The sequence below is a fragment of the Typopeltis vanoorti genome, chromosome 14 (genome assembly GCF_054136105.1).
Source record: "Typopeltis vanoorti isolate ZY-2024b chromosome 14, IOZ_Tvanoo_1.0, whole genome shotgun sequence".
Classification (NCBI taxonomy): Eukaryota; Metazoa; Arthropoda; class Arachnida; order Uropygi; family Thelyphonidae; genus Typopeltis; species Typopeltis vanoorti.
In genome coordinates this window covers 12,526,623-12,540,983 of record NC_143562.1, presented here as the reverse complement: position 1 = coordinate 12,540,983, position 14,361 = coordinate 12,526,623, and the positions used below count along the sequence as shown (strand labels likewise).

At 36.5% G+C, this 14,361-nt stretch overlaps 1 protein-coding gene across 1 annotated transcript in view; it reads left to right on the top strand.

The window, feature by feature from the left end:
• LOC150099235 (protein FAM13A-like) overlaps window positions 1-14,361 on the top strand; it is a 267,122-nt gene that overhangs the window by 30,731 nt on the left and 222,030 nt on the right. The window contains exon 4 of the mRNA XM_090404288.1: window positions 10,036-10,222. Within this exon, the coding sequence (XP_090260414.1) occupies window positions 10,036-10,222 (187 nt within the window). The remainder of the gene's footprint in view (window positions 1-10,035; window positions 10,223-14,361) is intronic.

Genomic DNA, 14,361 nt, shown 5'->3' with positions numbered 1-14,361 from the left:
GCGTAAATAGAATTCGCGTAAAAAGAACTACTGACTCCGTAGAAAAAGTGAAGATTGGTTCCAAACCTGAAATATAAGCAAAATAACGAAAAAAGCAAACATTAAATTCTTTAGGATCATAATTAAGGGTGCTTAAGGGTCAAAGCTGTATAACTGAGAGGAGACCTCCACATAGCCTTTAAAGGAATGCAGAGAACCGACCAGGGCTTCTGACCTAATGTCCAATCCTCACCTTCTCGTGGTGCACCCTGTTGGGTATCTATTTTGATACTGAACGAACGAGGATGGGCTGGCAATTTGGGATTTAGCCGACCAAATTGTATTCTTATTGGTTAAACCAAAATAAAAAAAATGATGATGAGGATCATAATTTTTATTTGCATTTTATGGAGAACACACATACATATAAAGAATTTTAATAACTTTAAAAAACATATTTCAATTGTTTGCTAACGATTCTATAAAAAAATTATGTTATTCGCTATCAGTTTCTGACAATAAACGCGAAAGTTTTCGTGAGACTGTAATATCACTAGAACTACTAGATATGGTATTATCGTCGTCGACTTCCGCCTCAACTTGCGGAATTCTTCTTGTCATGTCTTGAACAAAAGTACCACTGGTTGTTTCAGTAGTTTTAGGCATGAACTCGGTTATTAATGGCTGTGTTGATGCTTTAGATAAGTCGCGATATAATTCTCTGTATGAAGACATTAACAACTTAAGCTCACGTGAAAACTTCCCAGCACATTCTTCGTTTGGATCATGTTGGGCAAAATAATTGCCTAAATTACTGGCCAGTTTAAGACCTCTTAATAATATCAGCAGTAAAAGTAGGATTATCTTAATCATTAACTTCTTCGCTTTCAGGAGTCTCAGAAACAATATCCACTATTTCGTTTTCGCTAAGAGGTTTATCGATTAACAATTCTTCGATATCTGCCGAAGTGAGATCATCGAATCCTTCTCCGCCAATTTCACATGCTAAACTTATTATATTGGGGAATTCTGCAGTATGATTGAAGGGAACAGGAGCATTCTTTTTAACACATGCGGGCCAAATAGCTTTACAGCATGCATTTATAGTTTCTGGTCTCAATTCAAATAACGATAATCGAACCAGATCAATACAATCCATAATTGAAAATTTTTTCCACACATCCATAACTGACAGTGCTTCATCATCATTTAGCTTGTTCAAAACGTTACTGAAATGTTCGTCTGACATAATGTTTTAAAAGTTGCAATTATACCCTGATCTAGAGGTTGTAGCAATGATGTGGTATTGGGCGGCAGAAAAAAAAAATTGCACATTTGGGTGTTCTATGGCAGGATGACGGGTGCATTTTCAAGAATCAAAAGCACTTTAAATTCGAGACCCTTGTCATTCAAATGGCATCTAACCTCTGGCACAAAATGTTTGTGGAACCGCTCAGTGAAAATATCAATGGTCACCCAAGCTTTTTTGTTGGCCATGCAATGAACTGGCAATTTTTGAAAATCTACGCCTTTCATTGGCTGTGGTCTTAATGATCGATTTATGAGCAGTGGTTTTAACATCCAATCTCCTAAAGCATTTGAACAAAATAGGAGTGTTATGCGATCCTTTGCTGCTTTGAACCCACCAACATTTTTTGCATTTTTGATACACAAGTTCTGTTTGGCATTTTTTTCCAGAAAAGGCCGGTGTCATCCATATTCCAAACTTGTTCACGAGTGTAACCTCCATCTTCAATTATTTTAGCAAGTTTTTGTGGAAATGCTTTAGCAGCTGTTTCATCAGCAGAAGCCATTTCACCTTTAATTTTTATATGATGAAGAGCATGTCTTTTAATAAACTTAGCCAGCTATTGCTTGCATGAAATTCATATTTTTTCCTCGATTGAGATGAAGTATCTGGCTGCAGTTTTTTAATCTGTTCATAAAATCTCAATGCTGATTGCTTGATGGAATTTCCATCAACTGGCATTCTTTTTTGTACATTATCTTCTATCCACATCACTAAAGCTTTTTCGGCCTTTTCTAGAACAACATCTCTTGTGTATGATGATAATTTCGCACTCGATTTTGTACCAGAACATACCGCATTTCTAATAGACTCTTCATTTTTCTTTATAGATCTGACAGTTGATTCACGGACTCCAAAATGCTTACCCACAGCTGTCACACCGTCCCCTGTTTGAAGACGATCTAAAATTTGAATTTTTATATCCAAGGAAACAGCTTTCCTTTTTTTTTTTTTTTTTTTGGTTATCAGCAACATCATGTGAGGGTTGGATTAAATCTTCGGTTAATGAAATGAAAGTTTGAAAATTACATATAGCTTACCATTTGTTATTTCTTGGCAAAATTATTAATTTTATAACGTGATTTTTATTTTGATTTCACTTAAAAAATGCAAATGCAAAAAATGCAGTAACTGTGTTGTCTACTCAAACACCAAATTCAAACTACTAAGAACTGCTTTTTTATGCGCAGTCAGTTATGTAATTCGGGGAATTCCCAATAAATGAAATTTGTAAGAATTTAGAATTTTCTTAATTGAAACGAGAATGCAGAAAAAAAAAAAAATCTCAGAATTTTCTAAAATTTAGAATTTTCTTAATTGAAACAAGAATGCAATTCTACAGAATTTTCTTGAATTACGCATGTTTTCCTAACTTAGACTTTATGTTGGTCGCGTAAAAGTGAATAAAAATTGCGTAAAAAAAATCATTTTTGATATCCCAATTCGTGTAAAAAAAATAAAAAAATAAAAAAAAAAATAATAAAAAAATTGAATAAAAAGAGGTTTAGGTGTAGTTTGCATTTTTTGTTAAGTGATAGTATGTTTGCATTTTTTCAAAGGAAGTTCTTGTTGCAATTTAAATTTTTATACTGTGATATTTTTAACTTTTCAAAGTGATTTCACAGACTTATAACATGTTAACTTTGGTAATCAGAATGAGAAGTTAGTGATAGATACTGGATTAGCAAGTTGGCTTTTATAAAAAGCAGCAGGTTGTGTATAGTGAAGTTGAGCCTAAAAAAGGAGGATGATGTGCTGTGCCACAAGGCTTTTGGGCTACTGTTTTAACTTGCTGATTAATAATGCTGTGAGAAGAGTGAAAGGAAATAATTAGTTATGTTTGAATAATACAAAGTTGGGAAGTTATAAGGAGGAATGTCATTATCCATGTCACTCAGAAGTTTTAATAAGCTGATATCAATAAATGGGTAGAAATAGAATGCTCTTTGCTATTATGGTGGTTTATTTTTTATGTACTTTCTGATATTCACACCATTATATGACTTGGGGGCCATTCTTCAGATGGCAATGGGTAACAGATGGAATATGTAGGAACAAGTTTATTGTTCCAATGTGTAAGACTTTGATCAGACCACATTAGTATGCATAGCTTTCATCTTATGATTTTCAAAATATTCAGCTAATGTTAAAAAATTGGAAGTCATGAAAATTGACTGCAGTATTCTCTGAATGAAGATATTTGAATAATATATATGATTGAAAGATATATCAGTTTATTGTTGTGACGTATAGATTCTATGCTGTGGCCCTATTCAAGAATATCAAAAATTTTTCAGTTAAATTTACAAAATATAGAAAATTAATTAGTAAATGCCTGTCTGGTTAGTCAAGCAAATGTTTCTGCTCTCCAGCTAATAGACTATGGATTTGAATCCTTTAGTAGGCATGGATCGAAATTTATAAATGTTGTTATCATCATCATCATCAAATTCCTGATATATACCGTTGAGGGGTGTACAGGATACGATTTGAGGGGTGTACAGGATACGATAGTACTACATGAAAAATTTACATCATTACTAACTTCCTATCTACAATTTTCCTCCAAATAAGTCTGTTCCTGCCAAGACTACAACATTATCAGATATTATATTTCTGTCTTCTAAGGTGCTTTTTACTGTATCAATCCACTTATATCTTAGTCTTCTTCTGGATCTTTTTCCTCCAACCTGGCAGAGAACACTTGTTTTGCTAATCTTTCCTTGCCCATTCTGCTTAAGTGACCATACCACCTGAGATTAGCTCTGCTAATGCATTCTTGGATGCTGACAGTATCAAGTTTTTTCCTAATATCCTAGTTTTTAATATGATATTGCCATTGATGTCATCTGTTCACACCCCTAATCTTTCTCAGGACTCTCATGTCTGCGGTCTCTAGTCTTTGGTCAAGTGTTTTATTTCTAACCCAGCTCTCAGATCCATAAGTTAAAACTGGTTTAAACACTGTCTTGTATACAGCTAATTTAGTGTTTTGACTAATTTCTCTTATTCAATATGAATTTATTCAGTTGACTTCCTACCATACCAGCTTTGTTGATTCTGTTGTCTATTTCCATATTTAACTTGCCATCTTCACTAAAAATCATGCCTAAGTAGCTAAAATGTTTTACTTGTTCTATAAGTTCTCTATTCACAATGCAGTTGATATTTTCAATGTTTCTGCCTATTTTCATTGTCTTTGTCTTTTGTCTTTTTAATGCTGACAGTTATTCAATTTAGTCAGGGAATCTTGCAGACTTGTAGCAGATTTATTTAGAAGTATAACATCATCTGCATAAAGCAAAGAGCTGAGATTAACACCTCCAATTTTGATATCGGGTTTAATTCCACTTTCCTTCATAATGTGATCCATTTAGATAATGAATAACAGAGGGAATAATGCACATCCTTATCTGACACCAGATTTAACATTAAACCAGCTTCCTGGACTTCAATTCTAACTGCTGACTTACAACTCAAAGACTAAGTATTGCTTGATATAATGCTTCATTAACACCATATAACTGTAGCATTTGGAATAGCTTCTCTCTTGCCACCTTGTCATATGCCTTTTCCAGATTTACAAAACTTAAATACAGATCGTTGTTATATTCCCATGATTTCTTAACTGTCTGTCATAAAGTGAAAATCCTCGTGGAAAGGCTTAGATGTTGGTTATACATTCTTACTAAATAGCTTAAGGAAATTACAACGTACAATAGAATATACATTAAAATAAATTTTAATACACTTCCAATATTTCGGCAACATCACATTGCCATTCAGGAACTTAAATACAAGACATGTGCATGCAGGCACAACACACAGTAAATGAGGAACAAAGCAAGAAGCGATTCTTTCTCCTGAAAGTCCTGATGGTGCCCCCCCTAGCGGGCAATGTAGGTATTCTTGGCTGATTGGGCTGAAGGTCTTTTGATGTAGGTTTCCACAATTTGGGGCAGTCTCATATAACCAAATTTGTTGAGGTTTGGATTATTTCTTAGGGCTGAGGCTGATTCCATGAATAGCCTTTCGTATTTGAATTTACTATGGTGTATTATCGTGGCTTTCTTCCGCCGTATTCTATGGCAGGTATCCAGCGCATGGTCTGCAAGACCAGAGTGGCTGTATTGGTGAAAACGGATGTAGTCCTTGTGTTCTGAAATTCTGATATTAGCTGTCCTGCCTGACAGCTTACAACTGCAAGGGACTTGGTATACACCAGGTAGGTCTTGGGGCAGGGGGAAGGTCTTTAGTAGAGCGGATAAGGGATGCCAATTTTCTATATGGTCTGTAACAAGTTAAGGTCATGTTTTTTTTAGGATTTTTGTAATTTTTTCTGAGGTGCCTCAGATATAGGGAATGGTGATGAAATTAGATAATCCTTGTTGTGAAGGGGGGGGGGGGGTATTGGTTTCAATATTTTTTGGATTTTTTTTTGGGGTGGGGGGTTAGCCATTGGCTAAGAAAGTGTTGAGAATGTGGTTTAGTTCTGTGGTTAGGGCATTATCATTGGAACAGATAAGTTTAGCCCTGTTGTGTAGTGTCTTAATGACTCCATATTGTTGTGAGAGGGAGAATTGTTGGTGAATGTATCTGCCTGTATGGGTGGGTTTTCTATAAACTGAGAAAACCAAGGTTCCATCAGGCTGGCGGGTGACTAGTGTGTTTAAGAAAGGAAGGCAGTTGTTTTTTTTTTCTTCTTCCAGGGTGAACTTGATTCTGGGGTGTTGGTTGTTTAAGTGTGTTAGGAAGGAGAGGAGTGCATCGGAGCCATGTGGCCAAATAGCGAACACATCATCAGCATAGTGAAGCCATATGGTTGGTTTTGTGGGGCAGAGTTTAAGTGAAAATCAGATCCTCATAGTCTCTATTTGGCCTGAATCCAGCTTCTTCTTCACCAAGCTTCTCTTCCACAATCCTTCTCAACCTTTTCTCAAGTATACTTGCATATATCCTACCAGGAACACTCAGTAATGAAATGCATCTGTAATATGCATTCAGTTTTATTTCCCTTTTTATATATGGGTACTATGAGAGCTCTACTCCAATCATCTGGAATTTGTCCTTCTGAACTATGCCAGTGCAGCCACTGTAAGACTTATACCTCCATACTTCAGCATTTCTGGTCGATTATCATCTAATCCTGCTGCCTTTCTGCATTTCAGACTTTTGATGGCTTTTCCTACTTCAAGTATGAATATGTATTCTTGACTGTATGCCTGGTCAGTGTTTCTTACTACTGCACTGTCATCACTGCTTGTTTCATTTAGCAATTTTTTCGAAGTGATTACTCCATACTTCAAGGATATCTTTTTCTCCTGTTTTCATGTCACCTTTATCATCTCTAATTCCTTTTACGGCACTCTTTCCTCCATTTCTTAGCTTCTTCAACAATCTCCATAATATCTTGCCACCTTCTTGATATTTATTTACTGTGTTCTTGCCAAAGTCCTCCCATGACTTTTGTTTAGCCAGTTTTACACAGTGTTTAGCTTTCTTACATTTGTCTCTGTATGCTCTGAGAGCACAAAATGATTTATTTGCCAGGAATTTTTGATATGCTTTTTTCTTTTCCTTCACTACCTCTTTAACTTCCTGTGTCCACCATGGAGTTCTGATTTTTCTATCCTTGCACACAACCTCAGCACATGCTTCTCTGGCTGAATCAATCAGTTTTCTTCAGGGCTTGCCACTGAATCTCTAAGGTTTGGTTCCTGCTCTCAAACTTTTATTTTTTCATTAATAATATTTGTGTATTTTAGTCTACAGTTCACATCTGAGAGCTGCTCAACTTTTATTCTCTTTAAAACTTTCTTACATGTTCTTCTTTTCAATATGAAATTCAATTTTATCCTTCTCAAGACTAAATGGTGATCACTTCCAATTTCAAATCCTCTGTACACTCTGGTGTCCTGCACCAGTGGGAAAACATCACTATCCAATAACATAGTTAATGAGACTTTTCTTATTCCTTGCCCCTTTTCTCCATATGAATTTGTGTACATTTTTATGTTGGAATGTTTTATTAGTAATAACCAGTCTATGTCCTGAGCAGAAATCCAACAGGTATTTGCCATTATTATTAGCTTTGCTCTTTTCTCCAAATTTTCCCAAAATATTTTTGTATGTCTCGCAATCATTTCCTTCTCTGCTATTTAGATCCCCAACATGGACCAACTTTTCCTTTTTCATTGTGTCAGTTGCTTTCTCTAAAGCCTCAAAAAATTTCTCCACTTCTTCCTTAGTAGAACCTTCTGTGGGACCATAGGCACAAATAAGTCTCATTGTCCAGTTCCCCATTCTTATATTTGCCCACATCACTCTACTTGAGCTGCCTACCATTCAAGAAGATTACCCTCGTATTTACTGTTGAATACTATGGCTACTTTTTCTTTTCCTTGATTATCATTGCATATAATATTTTGTATTTATTGCACAGAAAGATCTCGCCAGTTTTTGTCTTTTGTTTCAGTCACCCCTATTATGTCGATCTGGTACTTATCCAATTCTTCAGCTAGCTCCATTTTTTATTATGAACAACTCCAAGGAGTCCTTAGACTTATTGAAGGATGCACTAACATCATGTCAAGAACAACTATTCAACATTCACACAGTATCTATGTTATTTCACCTTGAACTCATTCACAGTAATGGCACCCACAACAAACTCTGGCAGCTTATTCCATTCATTCACCACTCTCCAAGTAAAAAAAACCTAACTCTAACACCCTTGCTAACCACACTTTTGCCCAGTTTCCATGGATGTTTCCTAGTCCTCCCACCACCAGTCCTGTTCTCAAAAATACCCTCTGAATTAACTCCTTATAGAAACCCTTCAGTAATTTGAATGTCTCAATCATATCACCCCTTTTCTGCCTATCAACCAATTTCTGCAACCCACAAATCTTCAACCTGTTCTCCTAAGGTTCATTCCATAGACCTGCTATCATCCTGGTCACTCGCCTCTGGATCCTCTCCTCCTCCCCATCAAGAAGAAACCCTGGCACCCAAATCTGGGCACAGTAGTCAAGATGGGGTCTTATCAAGGCTCGATACAGAGGAACAATAACTTGCTTGTCTCTGCTCGTCAAAGTATTCTTCAGTATCCAAGTGATTTGATGAGTTGATTTGGCCACTTTTGCAATGCGCCCCCCTAAACTTCAACTCCGTATCCACCAATACTCCCAAATACCTGGCCTCGTCAATCTCCTGGAGTACAGTTCCACCAATGTGGTATACTGCTGCTAATCTTTTCACCCCAAAATGCATAACCTTACATTTTGCCACATTAAATTGACATCCATTCTCCTTAGCCCAGTCCTCCAAACTATCCAAATCATCCTGCAAAATTTTGACATCATGTGTATTCACTATTGCTCTATCCTGCTTTGCATTATAAGCAAACAAATGAACAGTTCCTCTCAGATCCTTTCCTATGTCGTTAATGAACAAATGAACTCGTTAATGAACTTTTCACTGTTTGCCCTGGTTCCCTGGTGAAAACAACGGGGGGGGGGGGGTCTTGTTTAACCGTGCAACACCACAGCCGGCATGAAATTCTTGTCATGCTGTACCATCATTTGAAATTTTGGTTTAAGCCAATAAGAATACAATTTGGTCAGCTAAATCCCGAATTGCCAGCCCATCCTCTACTGTTCAGTATCCAGGTAGATACCTAACAGGGTGCACCACGAGAAGGTGAGGATTGGACATTAGGTCAGAAGCTCTGTCGGTTCTCCGCATTCCTTTGAATGCTATGTGGAGGTCTCCTCTCAGTTATATAGCTTTGACCCTTAAGCACCCCTTGAATGTTATTAGATAGTAGTAAATGTTATTGGAGGTCTGAAAACATTTCCATGTTTGTTTACTAGAGTTTCTTTACAGATTATTTAATCCTTAGCCAACCCATTTTACTAATGTAATATAGGTTTGTGAAGTGTATGATAAAATGGCCTCCTAGATGAGTCTTTGACTCCATGGGGTTTTGGGATAATAATAATAATAGATTTACAACCTTTTGTAGTAGGATTCATATAAAAAAAAAAAAAAAAAAAAAAAGCTGTCACCTCTCACTCTAGGAAACACTCATGAGCTTGGTTACTATAATGAACTACTAAATAAAAGTTGTTGCAAAAATCCAATACATCATTAAAGCAAACCATCTACTGTAACAAGCTATTCTTTTTTGTTTTTGAGTTTATTGTAATGTTGACTGTACTTGTGTGCACTCAACACTCACTGTTGAGTCTCTTTATTATGAGGTTCTCCATGAACTCACATAGATTGCAAAAATAGTTATCTGGAGTGAATTTGTTTTACAATAGCTTTCTGCCTTATGTAGCTTTGGTCTGGACTCTGATAATTTGTTACAGCTGTATTTCCTATACTGACATTCAACAGTTTTAGCATTTGGCACTAATTATTCATTTGCTAAACTTAGTAAAAATTGATGTTGTTTTATTTAAATTAGAAATTTATACTCGTAGTTTTCTTATATTTCTAACTTGACATTGTTTTGAAGGTTTAGAGTTTAATACTCTAAAAATTTCTCCAAAACTGCAGATGGTATGTGTTATAGTAAATAACATAAAGTTTTTTATCATCATCATTAAGTTTATCTTGTAATTTTTAATAAAAATTTAAAAATTTCTTCTCTTTATAGAGTATACTTTTTCCCCTAATTTTTTAGATTCAGTTTATAATCTATACTTATTACTTCAAATTATTATTGTTTACTTTTTCAGTAGATGCTGAACATAATCAAGAATATTGTACAAAACATTTGAAATTCTTAGTAAGGAAACTTCCAGTTATATGTTTTAATGTGCTGAAGTATTTGTCACGGTTTCTTTTACGTGTCGTATATCATCAAGAATTGAGTGGATTCACTGTTGGTTATTTGTGGGATACATTTGGACCATTATTGTTCAGGTAAAGATCTGTGACTTCTTTCTGTTGGAATGCAATTTCCAACTTGATCTTTTTCAAAATATGTGAATATTTTTGTTATAAAACTTGTCCAGTAAAATTATGCCTAATTAAAAAAAAAATGTTTTTGGATTAAAAAATTGAACATACTTCATAAGATTAGCTTGTGGTAGAGGTAGATTTATGAACAGACAATTTTTAGAGCTTGTACTTCTCACATAGATCACCTAAAGGTGAATGATATTTTCATATTACAAAAATTTGAATCTTATTATAAGAGTGGAAGAGAATGTATATCATGAAGGTGAAAAAAATTCAATGCAAAGAAGCAGTTGCATATTCTAAACATTCAGCTTATCAGTAATGAACAAAAACAATTTTTGCTGATGGATATTATTATAAAATCAATTATTTTGAGAGCGTGAGAAATCAGAAAGCAACCCTTATCAATTGCTTTTAGAGCAGCTTGAGCCTGTCATTTAGGTTCAAGTTGTCCTATTCAAGATTTGACTACTGACGACATCTATACACTCATTCTACATAAACACCACCTTATTTATGTTTTTTTTATAGTCAGTCAGTTACATCATACTCTTTTTATGTGACTATAATCTAGAAACTTTAAATTAAAGATGGCAAGAAATTATATTCTTGGTTTAATCCTTTATCCAAGTGTAAGCAAACAAAGTTTGCAAGTGAAGTAACTTCGTGACTGGGCAACTCATATATAGATGCTAGTGACTTCACATCACTTTATTCTTATTATTACCCCAAGACCACATGGAGTCAAAGACTCATCTGGGAGGTCCTTTTATCACACACATCTCATCATACCGTGTCTTAACACACTCAAACTCCTTGCAGACACCACACTCTCAGGCAAGGCATTCCAATCATTTGCAACTCTGTACGAAAAAAAACCTGCCCCTCACTCTCCTACTCGCATCCTCTTTATACAGTTTTCAGGGATGACCTCTGGTTCTCCCCCGATCTCCCACTATTTTCTGTAGAACTTCTCCAACATTGATCCTATAACAACCCCTTACCAACTTGTAGGTCTCTATCATATCTCCTCTCTTCCTCCTGTCCACCAGACTCTGCAAATTACATCTTCTCAATCTTTCCTCATACTCGACATTCCAGAGGTCAGAAACTACCTTAGTCAATCGCCTATGGACCCTTTCCAACATCTCTTCATCCTTCTGAAAACCAGGTGACCAAATCTGGGCACAATAGTCCATGTGTGGCCTAATCAAAGTCTCATACAACGGAACAAGAATCTCCCTACTACATGTCAGTGTCCTCTGCATCATTCCCAGAAGCCTTTGTGTTGTCTTCACAATTTTGGCTATGTGTCCCCTAAATTTCAGATCCTTATCTACTATCACCCCCAGATTTCTTATTTCTTCCACCTCCAACAATATATCCTCACCAAGCATAAAGTATGCATTCCATCTTTGTTTTCCAAATATTAAAACCTTACATTTTGCAAAATTGAACTCGCATTTCCGTGCCCAATCACTCAATTTATTCAAGTCTTCCTGTAAGGCCACAACATCTTCACTACTTTTCATGGTTCGTCCCAACTTTGCATCATCTGCAAACAACTGAATATCTCCATCCAAATCTTCACCTATATCATTAATATACAAGTTAAACAGTAATGGGTTTAACTCCTGACCCTGAGGCACTCCACTAGTGACTTTCCTTTTCCTGGATATCGCTCCCCCATACACAACTTGTTGATACCTATCAGATAGCCAGTCTCCAATCCAATGCACTAATCTAATATTCAACCCCATCTGCTCTAGTTTGACTATCAATTTATCATGAGGTACTCTATCAAAAGCCTTTGGAAAATCTAAGTATATTACTGTGTATCCTTCTCCTCTGTCTAAGGAAGCAGTCACTTTATTGTAATAAGTAAGTAGATTACTAAAACATGACCTCCCTTTAGCAAATCCATGCTGTCCATCAAAGATAATACTGTTGTCAACCCAACTCTGGATCCTAGTTCTCACAAACTTCTCCAACAACCTAACCACAACACCTGACACACAGATAGGCCTACAGTTTGATGCTTGAGTTCGATCACCTCCTTTATGAAGTGGCGCAATCTTGCCCTCCTTCCACTCCTTAGGGACTTGACCGAGTGCAAGACTTGCATTAAAAAAAAATATGTCAAGGCAGGTGTCAACTGCCTGGCACATTCCTTCAGAATACGTGGTGATATATTATCAAATTCCTCAGCCTTATTGACATCTAGTTTGCTCAACTCCCCATACACCCCTTGCTTACTTACAGTCAGTCTCTCCTCCCCATCATCTACTGCTCTCGATCTTTCCATGAAGTCGCATTCACAAGATTTGAAAGACCTTTAAGAACTGCTCATTAAGTATCTCCACCAAACATTCTGCAACAGCTGTCTCATCATTCCAGTCTATATTGCCATAATTAAAATCGCCAATAATGATCACCATTTTCTCCTATCAGTGTCATCCTTTCATAAGCATTCTTTCTTTTGCTGGCTACATATTGAAAGAACTCCTCAGGATTCTTTTTGGCTTCATTAGCTAACTGCTGTTCATAGCTCTCTTTAGCTACTCTCACCAACCAAGTCTCCCTCCTTGCCTGGTCTTCGTAGACCTAATGGAATTGGTTATTTCCACTTCTCTTATGCGTCCTTCACAATGCCCTCTTTCTCTGTACCGCATGCTTAATCTCTTTATTCATTCATCTCACACTTACCTTATTTAACCTTCTCACACTTGGAATACACTTAGACATTGCATCTACTAGATAGTTTTTGAAAATCCCCCAAGCTGCATTGATCTCTTTTCCAGCTAACTCCTCATTCCATGCTACACCTGCAAGCTGTCTTCTGAGCTCTTCATGATTCCCCCCCCCCCTTGTAGTTCCACATATACCCTTTTCTCACAGAGGTCCTCACACTGCTGGCAACCACCCAGGTAATCACCTCATGGTCACTCTCACCAATTGGTGCATGATTTGACACCTCATTTATAATTACATCCTCTGATGAGATGACCAAATCCAAGACCCTCAATCCTTGCGTGCCCTCACTTGCATACTGTCTGAGGTAGTTATCCCTCAAAAATTCAAGAAACTTATTTTCTTTACTTCCAGTTGCTATCTCATCATTCCAGTCTATATTGCCATAATTAAAAATCGCCCATAATGATCACCCTTTTCTTATTTGCATGACTAATTTGATTATACATTTCATTATTACCAACATTCACATTACCTGGTTTATAACAACATCCAACCAAGTATTTGATTCCATTCACCTCTATCTCACACCATACCGCCTCAAAACCACTGGCACTATTTCCCTCTTGCATCTCTACTTTGTATGGACTCTTTCTCTATCATCAATAGCACTCCCTCTCCCTTTTTACCCCTTCTCTCCTCACGAAACACATCATACCCTTCCATCTCTATTCCTGTCAGGATGTCGTCCTCTTCCAACCATTTCTCACTTACTCCGACAATCTTTGGGTGAACAGACGCAATTAATTTAACCATTTCATCTGCCTTGTTTCTTATACTTCTAGCATTTGTATACAAACACAACAGCTCATTTCTAGAGCTAGTTCCACTGATACCACTCACTCGATGTGATCTCTCCATGCTCGACTGATTTTATTCATTTTAAAACCCTTTTCAATTCCAACTGTTTCCTCTTGATCCCAGGTCATCCCATTTCTTTCCTGTCTACACATGCTCTCACCTCCTCTCGGAGCATCCACCTTTCTCACGCTATGTACCCCTGTCCACCCTGAGCATCCCCTTAGTACTTGCCTTAATACCCCATAATGCAAAGCACATATCCTTATGGACATCTATAATACTATGCATTATAGAAATGGTCACTATCCAGACTGGTTTCGACCTTTATTGAGATCTCAACAGTGAGCCAGACCCACAAGAGATACCAAGGTTGAAGTAATACAGAAGTCATATTTTCCTATACAAGTAGCCAAAAGGTGTCACACCTTATTACTAAAATACTCTAGCTGAGAGAGAGATGTTATGGAATTCCTGACAAATATATGAGAATATTCAAAGAAATGTATGAGAGAAGTAAAAGTTATGTTATTATTGCAGAGCAAAAACAT